The sequence below is a fragment of the Strix uralensis genome, chromosome 6 (genome assembly GCF_047716275.1).
Source record: "Strix uralensis isolate ZFMK-TIS-50842 chromosome 6, bStrUra1, whole genome shotgun sequence".
Lineage (NCBI taxonomy): Eukaryota > Metazoa > Chordata > Aves > Strigiformes > Strigidae > Strix > Strix uralensis.
The window spans coordinates 34,115,250-34,130,181 of record NC_133977.1 but is presented as its reverse complement, the minus strand read 5'-3'; the positions used below and the strand labels follow the sequence as shown (position 1 = coordinate 34,130,181).

Here is a 14,932-nt window from a genome sequence, read left to right as displayed (position 1 = left end):
GTAATTTTAATGTAAGTTATTTGTAATTATGAATCTGGATATAATTAACTGCAGTTATTGTACTAAGAAAATCAAATTCTGCACTTGATTATAGTGGTAATAGGCTTGGAGAAGTTCTTCCTACATCAAAAGATTTACTCAGCTTTACACCTGTGTAATACAGTACAATTTGGTGCAGGAGGAGCTTTCCATAGCCGTAAAACATACACTACAACTTTAGCAATTTACTTAAATAAATGCAGGTACCATTACATTTTCCTCTAAATTGTTCACTGGTTCTAAATGTTTCATTATTTCTCAAATGGGAGTTGCACTACCTCTTCCCTCCATGCTTTTTCTAGTGACTGGCCATATTACTTGCAGGCTGACCCTGATCTACTGCTTTGAGCCTTTTGTGCAACTTTGTGCACTGCACCCTAGGAATCTAGAAATAAATCACCTGTGACAGTTCTGAATCATTCTGAAACTTGCTAAGGATTAAACAAACTGTGGGACTTTTCTCAGACCAAACAGTCTTATTGTATCCATCAACTTGAACCACTACACTGACAGTAACCATTTTAAACTAGTTGTATAGACCCTGTTGCATATGTTTACTTAAGGTCCAATACAATGTGTCTATTGAGTTTACAGAAATGTCCCTATGTGGCTCTGATGAAGATTTACTCAGTACACAAATTATCACAGGCACTGGCTGCCCACTCCATTGTCTTTGTATACAGCAGTAAAAGCTGCAGGCCCATATCCTGAAACTGGGAGAAGCTCATCTTCATCAGCTTCAGGAAATTGGGAAAATGGGCTGTAATATGACTAATAAAAGGGTACTTTATGAGAGTTGGCACATCCCGTTTAAAGGTGCTCATAAAATACCCTTGTAGCTGCAGTATGAACCACTGTTATCTGGAGAGCAAGGCATACAGGCTGGAGACCTGTCTCCATAACACACAAACACATACAAGGGCCCTCAAAAGCCAGTGATGGTACTTGAGTGAAGTCAAGCAGTGAGTCAAAATGCTGATGAATGGCCTGAAAAATGCAGATAGCAAAGTGTGAACTTAAATGCAGTCTGCGGAATCCTTTGGCTAGCACATGGCAGAATGATGTAAAGAACTTTGCTTCCATGCACTTGCCCTTACTCTGCTGCAGGTTTGACTTCCTGACATTTGGTTTATGTGGCTGCATTTACAAGCATTTAATTATTATTACCTTGATTCTGTCTTACAATTTTTTGCCGTCACAGATGGCAGAATTTTATTCACTTGCGGTCTGGCTGTGCTTCAAACTCCCCTGCTCAAGAGCGGGATGTGCTGCCAGGATACCACAGCTTTCTTTATCCATAGCTTCTTAATCCTTCATGAAAAAATCTTGCTTCTAGACAAGTGGACAGGAAAGAGGGACACCCTGCACCACACCATCTGTCTTGGTTCCTCAATCCCAGATCTTTGGTAGCTTTACAGACAAGATTTAACTCTGCAAAGAAACCACCAATGTGAATCACTGGTGAATGTTTGCATTTTGGTCAAAGTAACAGTCTATGCTCTGGAGTTGGAGAGGGATTTGCTCTTATTTTGCTGCTTCATGGTAGTTGATTGCTGATAATCCCAAGTGAATTTTTACATAGCTCACACAAAAATAACACTTTTTATACCAGCAGAGCCCTCTCTACAGCCCCAATTATCAGAATGATAACAGTAAGCTGGCAACGTATTTGTTTTCTCCAAGGAATCTGCCACTCAAGCAAAGGCCTGCACACACGTTAACTGTATGTGCAGCTCTGGCAGTTCACTTCTCCCGCATCCTCTACTCTCTGCCTGCAAATTCAGCTCTGATGGAATTATCAGAATGTTTAGGAACTGAGCACTTTTTTTTTTTTTTTTTAAAATATCATCGTTAACTTAATCCTTTATAAAAGCATTTGCTTGTTTCTCCCCCTTATCTTGTGATTTTTCTGCTTATAATACTCCCCCCATCAAACTACACTGATTCAGCTCCCAGCAAAAACAACGTTCATACTTGTAAGAGGCACAAATTTAAAGTTTGATGTTTCACAGCCCTGCAGTGAGAAGAGGGGCAGATATTTCTGAAGTCCAATTTTGTATGCTGCTTTGTATGTATCTCAGCCGTTAATTTTATCCCATTGAAGGACCAAAATTTCTAGCTTTTAAGCAAGGCACGTGGTGCTTCATTCTAACCCTGAAAAGGGTCAGTGAATATTTTATGTGCAGAGTTCCAGTTTGGGTCATTTTAGTGTTTTATGCTTCCATTGTTTTTTAAATCTGGCCGTAATATGAGAAAGGGAACAAAAGCATTGTCCAGGACAGGAGCAGTGTCTAAGTGTGTAAGACAAATACTTTGTGGTAAACATGTTCAGAGAACAAGACCTTTTCAGGACTTCTAGAAGTTGCCAGCAAGTGGAATTGCTAAACTGATTATCCCCTTCATCACAAGTCTCTATTAGCTGATGGGTGATTGCTCTGAAATGTCAATATTAACAGTTAAAGTCAAACAACAAATTATTAAGTTCAGTAACATTAACTTTGAATCCCAGGTCAATTTACAATGAACGACAGGATTATACAATATATCCCAGAACTAGTCATGTTTGCTCCATGATTAACTTTGATAGATTCTATCAACTCTTCTGATGAGAGTCAACAGCAGCCAACCTTAGCTCCATGAGCTTTCTGCTCCTTGCTTCCCAGCAACTCTGCCAGAACGTGAGGGCCAAGCCCTGTCAAAATTAGTGAACTACACTGAAATAATCTCCTAATCATGATATTCAACTGAAGCAGAGAGAATTTAATTTTACAGGTCTTGGTTATCAAGCAAAATTAAGTTAGCAGTGCCTGCAATAAAACACTGTTACTGTTCCTAACTGACAGGGTAAACCCACTCCCATTACTCACTTGAGTGACCCCACTGATATATATGGGGTGACCAAGGTGACCTGCTGACCAAAACAATTTAGGTCTATATAGGAAGTTGCCTGACACTTAATGGTCTAGGACTTTGCTCTCAGTTTCTCACAGCCTTATCAGACAAGCTGTTCAGAGTGAAACTTTCCATACCAGGTACCTGCCTAAGGCTGAACTTGATGAATTTTGAGGTAAAAGGTCCAGAATGAGAGGAAGGGGAAAAAAAGAGTTATTTTGCCTGTGTTAGAAAAGGAGTCTTATTTCTGCTCACATGAGATGCTCCAGACCCTCCATGCTTTTAAGCAAGGGTTTGAAATTTTGCAGGGTTTAGCCTTGATGTCAAGAATATACATTATGTCATCCCTGTGAAAATTTGCCCAAATTTGGTCACTCAGAAGACTTCTGCCCAGTTCCAGTTTGCACATGTACAGTAAGAACCTGTTAAGAGTTTGGTAGTTCATTTTTCTCAACATTAAATATTTCCTAAGCATACTCATCTCCTCATTCTGTGTGCCAGGTAGACCTGGCAGGCTCTACATGGAACTGAAGGCACTGAGCACCCCATCCTATTGCTCTCTGACCTACCATAGGGCCAGCAAAGCACAGGGCACATGACCTGAAATCACACTACTGCCTCTCCTGCTTTTTGCTTCTGTCTTGCTGGACTCAACGCAACACAAAAGTGATAATCTGAAACCCATTAAGAAATGAGAAACCTAGAGGTGGCAAAGCATGATTTTCATGCCCCAAAGACCTATGAAGCAATTATAGAACTGCTCTGTAGTTCAGGTAAGACCCATATACTGTAAATGGATCTAAATTCAGTGAAGTCCCTTCTTGAACTTAAATTAGCAACTGCATTATCAGCCAATACAAGTAACAGAACAAATCTTTGCTCCAGTTATACAGAGAATACATTGGTCTTAAACACCTACATTAATCCTAAAACCTTAAAATCCCGCTGATGAAACCAAGAATTTATTTGCATGTAGATGTCACACAGAGCTATCTATGTGTAGCCTCACCTCAACACTTAGTTGACAAAACTAATTCCCAGGCTTTTCTATACTGTTGTTTAAACCCCCAGCACTGAAGCTGTATCAGAAACTGATGGTAGCAGTATTTCCTGTCACTTTAAGCCAGGCAAAACAAAACTGTGATTGCTAAACAGAGAAGAAAATTTGTACAGAAAGTAAAGACATCTACAAGATGCTAAGTCATCATTTAACTATGCAAGAGGATTTTAAAAGTTTTTAATTATACGGAAATGGTGACAGTGCTCCTTTGTGTCTACATTTTTATACTTGGAATTGTAAAGTACACTTCAGAACCATAAGTATAAAACTGTGAGACCAATGTAAAGTATTAAGATTCAGACAATGAATTACAAGATGTTTTTATTATTTGCCTTGAGGTTTTTGAGTCTTCAGGGTGTGATTTTATCACATCTGCAACCTCTTCTCCAGGAGGCTCAAAAACTATTTTCTTTTAAACAAAATGAAATGACAGACAAGAATCCTGTATCATCATTTGATCTCAGCAGCTGAGAGCTCACAGAAAAACATCAACTATCATGAGATTTGTGACAAAACTGCAAGATCTGACAATCCTGCTAATAACTGAATCAGATTTGAAGTAAGAACCTGAATTCAATCACACTTAATCCTGAGAGAAATTATTCAGGTACAAGTCTGTTGAATGCATTTATCCCAGTGATAATTTATAACTTTACCCTGTCATATAGATAACTGGATTTGATTCCCAAGGTATACCAGGTTTCTGCTCACACCATCAGGAATGCCTTGGCCTAAAAGGGTATGAAAATACTGAGTATAAACTAAGAGACCGTAATGAATACTGTAGGACAGTGGGACACACAACATCTTTTTTACAGGCATGGCAATAGGACAACTACATTACCGATGAGTTATGACACTAACAATCACTTAGGGGACCGCTCTAAATTTGTGCCTCTAAAATGTTTTTACAGTACCAGAAAGTCGCCGTTTCAGTCTATTGCAGGTATTGTTAAGTAAGGCCACTTAAAAATTAATCAAAATTATAGTTATGCTTAATTGACAGTCTTTTTCATATACCTTCAACTGTATAAGTCAGTGTTTAGCAGAAAGAATCCTCTTATAGTGCTTTCACATGAAACGAGCAGTGATTCAAGTCTACTGTATTATAAAAAAGCCACTCTTAACTTTCATTGCTCATGGGACATCTGGATTTAAATGACTCCCTAATTCAACACTGTATATTGTCCTGGAGAAATTCTAGCAAGGTAGATTACAAAAGGAAACATTTATTTGAGAAGATCACTTTTGTAAAAATGAGAGCTGTTAAAAGTTTCTCAGGTGCTGCAAATCTGAGTAGTCACATGCGGAGATGAAGAGGTGTAGAGAGTACAGGTGAAGCAGTGTGAAATTCACGATCAATGTACTCATCCCCACCTGAGAATTATCACATCAGAAATGCAATTCATCTGTGCTAGGGAGATGTCAGAAGTTACATGTTCCTTGTAGGAAGGTATTTAGAATACTTCCACAAAAAACATGTCAGTAAGACCAATTCTACTTAATTCTTTCACCAGTTCTGTCTCAGTAGATTAATATAGCAAGAAATAATAAGAATTTTGTAAATTTAGATGAAAAATACATCTAGGCCATAGTTTTCTACATTATTGCCAAGAAAACATGAAGGGAACTGTTTATTCATTTCCAAGGACATAAGAGAAGCAGTTGTTAATAGTTTAAGAAATAGTTGTAAGAACTACAGAGGATGAAATTAATAATGATGGCTATTATTACGTAACTAATAATGCCTTCTAGAATAATGCAAAATATATCAGGTGTTAAACATGTTAACATGCCAGCCAAACTGCTTTCTCCTTGCCCCGAGACACTCCCAGGGGATGGGTTTCGATGGGCATAATACAGTCCAGCACAGGCACAGCATGGCAGGTAGGAGGGACAAAGTTAATCAGGGAGGCATGTGCCAGCACTGTAACTGGAATGCCTCCTCGTAAAACAGCAGCAATGGATCTCAGATCTCCCTGTATTTTCCTGCTGCAGCAAAAGAATTTTTTGCCTTGACATTTGCTATAATTTCAATCTGATTTTGAACTCTTTAACTCAACTAAAACTGCTACTGACCCAAAGGGAATTTTGTTTGATAAATCCTGAGTTTAAAATTGGAACTGAATGTTATCTTTGTGGTTTGGGACTGAAATCCCAGCAAATACAGTGAATTTATTTTTAAGCAGTTTCACAAAATGAGCATGGATGGTGCAGATCTCACCCTGGGCAAGTGGCTAGAGCAAGAACCTGCATTTGGTCCAGCCTAGCTCTGTAGGCTGGGAGGTCTCCCTGGGGCCCTAATCAGAGCCTAGGGAGGAACCAGCTGAGACCAGTTGGTGTGAAACAGAGAAAGAACGTAATACTATCATAGGCATGGTGGTAAAGGAAGGACATTTGTATTTCTTCATTTTTGAGGAATCCAGCTATCTGCTTTATATTCATATTGAAGAATGACAATTACATTGGTTAACTCCACATTTTACAATACACATGAAGGGCTAAGCAAGGCCAGACAACGTGTTATTTCTACTTGAGCCAATCTATTTATAGCATAAAAAGGCAAATGCAGATCCAAACATGCGCTAAGGCTCTCTTCTTGTAATGCTTTGCCCTTTGTACTAGTTCACCCCTGGAAGTCTTTGCTTACTTCACTGTGTCTTTGGGGATCCCCACAGCTGGCAGACAAATACTAAAACTGCAGCAATTTCCTCACTTATATTTTTGGCAAAAAAATGAGGTATTGGGCTGTGTGACTCACACCAGTGCAGAAATGTGTCACTGAAGGAGGCAGGTAGTGACACACAATGAAATTCAGCAAACCTGCAAAAGATGAGTGTTTGGCCCCCACGGGAGGGAATTAACACAGGGATAAATGAGTGAAAACTTCCTTTCTCTTGCAGAGGTACTGTGCATCCTCCAGCGTTGGGGAACTGCTGGAGACTGCAATAACTTTAGCAGCTTCTTTGCACCCAACCCAATTGCTGTCATTCATTCTGATGAATGTGGATTCCTGGGTCCACCCTGACTTTGCTGATGTCCCATTTTATGTTACAGCTCTCTCAACTGTCCCTCTGGAGAGAGAGAGGCACCCGGAGTCTGTCCACTCTGGATTTCCCTAAAACTGACAGAAAGTACTTACCAAGCTTTCCAAAAGGGCATCGCAGCACCAATCTGTCCCATGGGTAAATCTCAACGAAGCAGAGATCTAGGGTTTACTCTCAATATCTACTAAACAGCACTGATGCTGTCACAAAAGACTGGTTTTGTAATTTTCAAAAAAGATGTGCACTTTTATACATCTGCATTTTTATACACCGAAACAGGGCTCATTAAAACCAGGTGAGTGGAGCACGTAAATTCCCTTTTTGTTGAAGAAGGGCAGAAGCAAGGATAGTGCACTGCAATCCAAAACCCTTCATACAGGGAAGCTCGAGTTCCCAAACACATTAGGCTGCACAGTACCAGTAATCATCAGAAGAAATTTAGATGATAGAAAACATATTATACTGATAACTTCCTGGAGTCATGCCTATCTTTGAGTTACCAGTCACCACCTGCATAGGTGAAACAAGGTTAATCACAGTAGGAAACTGTTATGAAATAATTTTGACTGAGGAAATAACCAATTAAGTTTCCCCTGTGGCAAACCAACATAGCTGCAAGCGTTTGAGGTACTCTGGAAACAATAGTACTATTCACAAGCTTAAAGTAACTAGATTTTAGTATATTGCAGAAGCAGGATGTAAAAGGAAAACCTTCATGTATCAACAGCTATAATGGACACACTGTAACTCCATCTTCCATATATATATATATATATATATATGAACGTGTGCATACACTTTCTATTTAAGGAGGCTCCCCAACACACTGAAGCCTGCTATACACAACTTGTTTGTAATATGTAAATCAACAAACACAGGCAAAGCTTTCAGCTTCTAAGAGCATCTTTCTGATCAAGGGTGTTTTGCAAACAGATGCTGCAGAGCATGAAAACAACCATTCTGACTAATTCCATCTCTCTCAGCAGAAACCCAGTCTTTAAATGTCACTCATCACTGAATGGCCTTTGGTCTGCAGAAAAATGTGAAGTATGCTTTAATTACATCCCCAGTGGCCTCCCATTTGATGTCCTGTCCACTGTATCTCTGGCGAGACAGCCTTATCTCTGGATATTTTTCAATTACACTAAACAGCATTTATTCATGTCCTCACTGATTCACTGTATCAGTACGTGGCTATGTGCTCTTTAACCGTAATTTTGAAAAGTGAAGTCTGCCTCATTAAACAATGTAAGATTTTCAGTAACACATAATAATAATGGCTACATTAATTAACATGACATTCAAATGGAATCCTTCTGAGGATACTTATCACACTGCTAGCATGTTTAGACCTAATGTGTTAATATCAACTCATGTTCTCACAAGAGAATTCTTACTTTATAGCAATACATTCTAGTTGTGAATTAAGCACTGCTTGATATGTTAGATATACTGTTCCTATATTTTAGTGTACTATATCATTCATATGTTTCATTCACATTTTATTTCCTCTTTACAACAGTTAGTCATATGCATCAGATGAACTGGATATCAGTCCTGCGCGGTGAAGATGCCTTTTTTATGTCATCTGAGTTTTCAGAGTCAGACTCTTGCAGCACTCAGCAATACACAGAAAAATTCCCTCATGCACATCTTACCTCTTTGGTGTGGGTATGGAAGGAGACTGACATGTCCAAGAGAAGTTTCCTCTGTTCCACCCTCCGGACAAAGTCCTGAATCCGTACTTCCAGATGCCGGGCTGCTTTATAGATCTCTTCAGGGTCACATTCCCCAGTCTGAGCCAACTGCTCTGCAGCCTCCAAAAGCTTGTCTGCATTGGTGTATGTATTCTACCAGCAAACAAAGTAAGAAACGGAGTATGAGTAATAGAACTGTGGCAAGTAAACCCCTGAAACAGGCTGTTTATACTTTCAAAGGCATGAAAGCAAATGATTACCAGAGTTTTAAAACAATAGTAATAATTCCTATTGGCACTGCCCTCTGTGAAAGGGGAATGTATAAAGCCACATAGACTAATCCCTGAGTACATGTGAAATAATTTCTTATTTGAAACACACCACCCCAGCCCAATCCTGCCAGGCACAGCAACAGGACTGTGCACTTGTTTATTTCCAAGTCCCCTGGAATTTCTCAAAGATAATGTAATGAAGCAAGTGGGACTAACCACCTCAGAAGCCTACAGTGCCTCATGTGACACTTGGCTAGAAGCTCGTTGTGAAGGCCTCCCAACAGCTATCACATTACAGCATGTAATCATGTTAACCAAAGATGTCTCAGCTTCAAGAAACATTTGCCTTTTACTGGCTTTTGTGAGATAACTTGAGAAGACTGTGTCTTCAGGTTCCTTCTTCATTTCTTCCTCTGATCTACTGTTCTGCATTGTATTTCTAAACAGAGTGCCTATTTGATTAGCTTGCAGCTGCCAATATGTAACACTCAGATTGCTTTGGAGGGGTATCATTTCCAGTTTGTCTGAGGCACATACCTGCCCTCCATTACATAAGAATTTGAACACTTCATCATCCTGATAGACTCACCCCATAGCCACAGCCTTTGCAATATGAGATGTATTACCCCTGCTTTACAGAGAGGGAACTGAAGAATGCAGAAGCTAAGTGATGTACCTGAGACATGCCAGACTGTGGACAAACAGAGGTGAATTCCACCAAATTTACCTCAGCTTTCAAACTACCTGCCCATCCTTTCTCTCCCTCTTTCACGTTTCTGGAAAAGACCACTGAACTAATACACCAGAGAGTCTCATAAATAACAGCAGAAATGGAAAGGGAGTGCAGTCATGTTCTCCATAGCCATGGAGCCGTGGTTCAGTCAGCTACGTTTAGCCAACTAAACATAGCCAGTCCTTGCTGCCATAGAAAAGCTTTCGTCACTCGAGTTGAGGCCAATAGCTCTGTAGCATTTAACACACAAAAATAAGGAGAGACAAAGATATTAGCTTAAGGGTGTTTCCAGTACTGGGTGAGATCTTCAGAAATGCTCGGTGTTGGCCTAAGACTGCTCCCACTTGGAGTTTTAACCTCCCATCAGTACTAGAACTGTAGCACTTTCCTTTTCAAAATCCTACTGAGAATCCTCCTCAGTTTAAAAATGCATTAACTTGATGCATATACACAAAATACGTTTGAACACTGTGGACACACATGTAATTCTGAGCATTAAAGGAACACTGTCAAACATAAAAGCCAAGTTATGTTGTTCTTACTTAGATAATATCCTGCTGCAGTCAATAATTGTTGCTTAAGAAAATATTCAATACAAAGGTGGCACACTGGCTTCCAAGTGTTTAATGGGGGAAAAAATTTCCAGTTATAAAAAGCAGAAAGAAAACAGCTCATTCACTGTTCATTTTCCCAGTTTCTGAGGGCTGACTATAAATATACAGTATTTGCATTTCTCCTTTTGGACTGTGAAGAATATATTCTAGACAGTTTTGTTACCAATAGTAAATTTTTATTCTCTCACTTTCAGGTCATTGCTATAATGGTTAGGTTGTTAACAGCGGCAAAATGTTATGTTTTAATAATCATTTTTTGGAAACCTCTTTAGCTGAGAATTTGTAAAAAATGTTCCATTTAATATGATCTGAATTAGGGTCCAATTTCACTTAACAGCATCCTTTCTGAATGATCCACTTCCAATAGTATTTGGAGCAAATGCCAAAGCTAGCACTATTTTTCAAAGTCTACACCACTCTAAGGTTTTTCACACATTACCACTACAACTGCTCAAACACCAGTCCAGCTCCCTGGGGAGAAGGCTGTTCCCTGCTTTTATTTACAATATTTAGTATATTTCCAAATGCATTCACTCTTTGCTTATGGCACAGATTTGGGACACAATCACCTTTGTTCAAAAACAGTATGAATACAGCTTTGCTGCATTTGTCCCTAACACACTTACATTCTTCTCTGCTGAAAACCATTACAGGTTTACTCCAACATATGCTGTACCTAATTACATCTAGATAAGGTGAGTTCACCAACACAATGATCAGATATAAATATACGGCATGGTTAAAAGGGTGTAGGCTGAGCCCTAGACTTTGGGGAATAAAAAAGAGTACAGATTGGCCTCAACAGAGGCTCTGGCCACACTGCACAGACAGTAAAGTATGGAGTGGTCCTGCAGCAGTCCCTTTGTATAGCACAAGGTTCTCCAAAGGCAAAGGGGATTTTCTGCAAGGAAGCTGGCTGGATGTGGAAAGAGGCACAGGCAGTGTTTCCCCTGGGCTGTGCCAGGCACTGTCAGCATACAGTGATGTTTCCCTGAAGCATTCATACCTAATTTTGGACACGTTTGCATAAATGTGTCATGCACAAGAAGCCTGAACACAGCGCATTTTAAGTATGGGCAAATTTTTGTTCAACTCTTTTTTTATCTTTGTCCACTGAGTTTACAACTAGGTGTCTGGGTTTTAAAAACAGGTGCAGTTTGTGATAGGAAAACACTAATGGCTTTATCCCTCCCATTCTAGAAGGAAGGCCTGGTGCTGAGACATCTCCAGCTCACTGTTGCAGATTTAAGAGGTTTAGATACATTTCAGATAAGCAGTCATATTTGGGAGTTAACCACACTTGCCTTGAACTCCAGAGTCTGACATATTCATGAACAGATTGTCATCTACTGTCAGATGAGGTATAAACACAGCACAGGCCAAATAAGCTAGAGGTTAGTTATTTGGTGAGGGCCTGCTCTACTTTTGTTCTGTTCATTTGCTTAAAGTGCACATAAATCATAGCAGAAGTTGTTACACATATCAAGTATTTTCATGCACATCTATTTCTCTACAAGTGCTGAACTAAAGCTGTGTCGAACCTGAGACCTTCATCTGGGTTGGTACTATAATGCTGCACTGCTTGCCTGCTTCATACATTTTCAGCCTGAGCTCACTCTCTTGTTAGTAAACTCTGAAGAGTACAGACCCTTATTTCATTTGTTTGAAGCACTTTGTACTTTTTTGGTGTGACATAACCCTGGATCAGGCCGGATGTGAATCCAACTGAGAATTAAGGCTTATGATGAAGAAAAGCATATAATGTCTCCTTATCCTCCTACCCCAGCCAGAAGAGGTTACCTCAGATTCCCAGCCCTTCTGAGATCTGGCAGGATCTACCAGGAGCACAGGATCTAGGTTCATCTCTAAACTGGCATCCAGATTCAAAACTCTGGAATAAGGAAATTTTTGCCAGTAGAAGGACAATCATGGCTGTCCCCTTTTCTGCAAATCTCAGACCCATGGAAGGTTTTCTGTGGCATCCTGAGGAAGGTGACACCAAAAATGGCTAATCCCTCCTCCAGAGGGGAGATCCCATGAAGAAGAATCTCTCCTCTGCATCTGTGGAAATTGGTTCCTGTCAAACAACAATAGCATGGGTTCCACAGAAACATAATCTATGAGTTATAAAATTATACACTCTCTGAAATTTTAGGGTTGTGTGGCATTTTTTCTTAAGGTTGGATTAACCCCTGAGAGAACTTTCATGTGCAAACCCTTGAAATTCTTAGTGATCTGCTAACTAGCATTACATACTTCTGCACTGTTTCAAGCACAAAACCAACTTCTATCTCAAATCTCTTAATAATCTTTCTATACTAATCTTTGCATAATTGTCTATTTCAATCGTGAAATCTGTAAACACCAGAAAATGAAACTGCACCCTTCAGGTTTCATAGTGGAAATGGCTGTAATCTATGCTTTTGGAGTTCATTTTAGATGGAACCAGGAGACTTTCATACCTCTTCTGTTTCTTGCAAATAACAAAAAAGAAACACAATTATGGAAAAGAAATAGACTAACAAAACCTATACAACAATCTGTACCACAATTCCAAATCAGAGGAGATTATTGTCTTATCCTATAGTAGTAATTACTAACAGGACTCCCTGTAACTTTGGTTCATTAATCATTAACAGTTTGATATTCTCTAGCAAATTAAAAAAAAAAAAAAAAGGTTTATGAAAAGGCTAATGTGAAATTTGCTTGTTACATTTATCACTCTTTCCTTTGATTTCAGACCAACAAGCTCCAAAACATCAGAAACCATTTCCAACTCTGACCCAGGTAGCAGATCTCAGCTGAGATTCCATCATGTCTCCAGGTTAGCGCATATGAAGCCATCACTGCATTGGAAATGAACTATCCAAACACAGCTCTTTCAGCAAACTGCCTAAGAGATTTCCTTAAAGTTGAAACAAACATTTTTGTCAATAATCTTTGTGCCAGAGAAGTGTTTCATCAACTGCTCTCTCCAAATCTTTTTAACCCACAGCAGGAGTTGCACTGATTCTCAACATCAGAGAGTGCTGGCTGCATGCAGTTTGTGCTTGGCCTCGTCTGTTACAGAGAAAATAGCATTGCAGTGCTCAGTACAAACCAACCAAAGGGCCCCAATTCTGGTTTGAAACTATTTGGCCTTTTTATCCTAATTAAAAATAAATAAATAAATAAATGAAAAAATACTGAAAAATGCATCAGTGTATTCTTGGACTGATATAAGGTTAGAGGCAGCAGAACAGAAATATTTAGTCTTTCTTATTTATGATATGTATTGCAACCTAAAGAAATCTAATATCTTAGTCACAGAAACAGATTACAATGGAATGTGATACACTATTTCAATTGGAAGGGACTTACAACCATCATCTAGTCCAACTGTCTGAACACTTCAGGGCTGACCAAAAGTTAAAGCATGTTGTTAAGGGCATTGTCAAAATGCATCTTAAAACACTGAGAGGCCTGGGGCATCGATCACCTCTCCAGGAAGCCTGTTCCAGTGTCTGACCACTCTCTCAGTAAAGAAATGCTTCCTAATGTCTAGTCTAAACCTCTCCTGGCACAGCTTTGGACCATTCCCATGTGTCCTATCACTGGATCCCAGGGAGAAGAGATCAGCACCTCCCTCTCCAGTTCCCTTCCTCAGGAAGCTGTAGAGAGTAATGAAGTCAGACCTTAGCCTCCTTTTCTCCAAACTAGACAAATGCAGAGTCCTCAGCCGCTCCTCAAAGGACATTTGTTTCAGCTCTTTCACCAGCTTTTTTGCCCCTCTCTGGATGCATTCAAGTATCTTAATATCCTTTTAAATTTAAAAAAAAAAAAAAAAAAAAGGGAACACACCAATCATACATATTTGTGTTTTCACTGACCCTCCCCCACATTTTTAAGGCAGCAATCAATTTAGTGCAGCATTTTGGTTTCGACCCAAATGCATTTTCAGAAAATGATTCCATGTAGTTTTCCTTCTACTCCTAGCAATAACACTTGTAACTAGTTTATTGCTACATGTTTCTAGGCAGATTACATTGAACATAGCTGTGTCTAATGGTAGTCTAGGGCAGAGTTCGTGCCCTAAATCTGGGCAACTTTTTTTCAGAACAATCTCCCCTTGCACTGTATTTTACAGCTGTTTATTATATTTGAGATGTTTTCGTGATAACTGTCTCCAAGATCTCCAATGTGTTGTGAACCATTACGATCAACCAGAGAAAGTTGTTTAGTTGTATACATCAGGAGAAACATGATGTAGGGGAACAGGGCAGGTGATCAGATACATTATCACATTAAACACAAACTACATACTCTAGACACTGCAGTTCCGAACTAGATGTTTAGATATGCTGATGGGGAATGAGACAGCACTGGCCTGCCTTATTCTGTATTAATCAAGTTTTGGGGCTGTGAAAGGCAGTTCCAGGAAAAGGTTCCTCATATTGATTCAGAGAGCTTTGTCACCTAGGTTTTACAGTGTAAAAGGCACAGGAGAGATGGCATCTCTAGAGGCCAGTAAGTACTGACTAGAAAGAGAACTCAGATGACTAGCTTAGATCTGATCCTCTTGACTAAAGACTAGTGATG

General features: G+C 39.5%; 1 protein-coding gene across 4 annotated transcripts in view; it reads right to left on the bottom strand.

The window, feature by feature from the left end:
- Positions 1 to 14,932, bottom strand: part of KALRN (kalirin RhoGEF kinase) — a 526,142-nt gene that overhangs the window by 212,780 nt on the left and 298,430 nt on the right. For all 4 annotated transcript variants that reach the window (XM_074873623.1, XM_074873625.1, XM_074873626.1 and 1 more), the window contains exon 11: positions 8,697 to 8,888. In XM_074873623.1, coding sequence (XP_074729724.1) covers positions 8,697 to 8,888 — 192 coding nt within the window. The remainder of the gene's footprint in view (positions 1 to 8,696; positions 8,889 to 14,932) is intronic.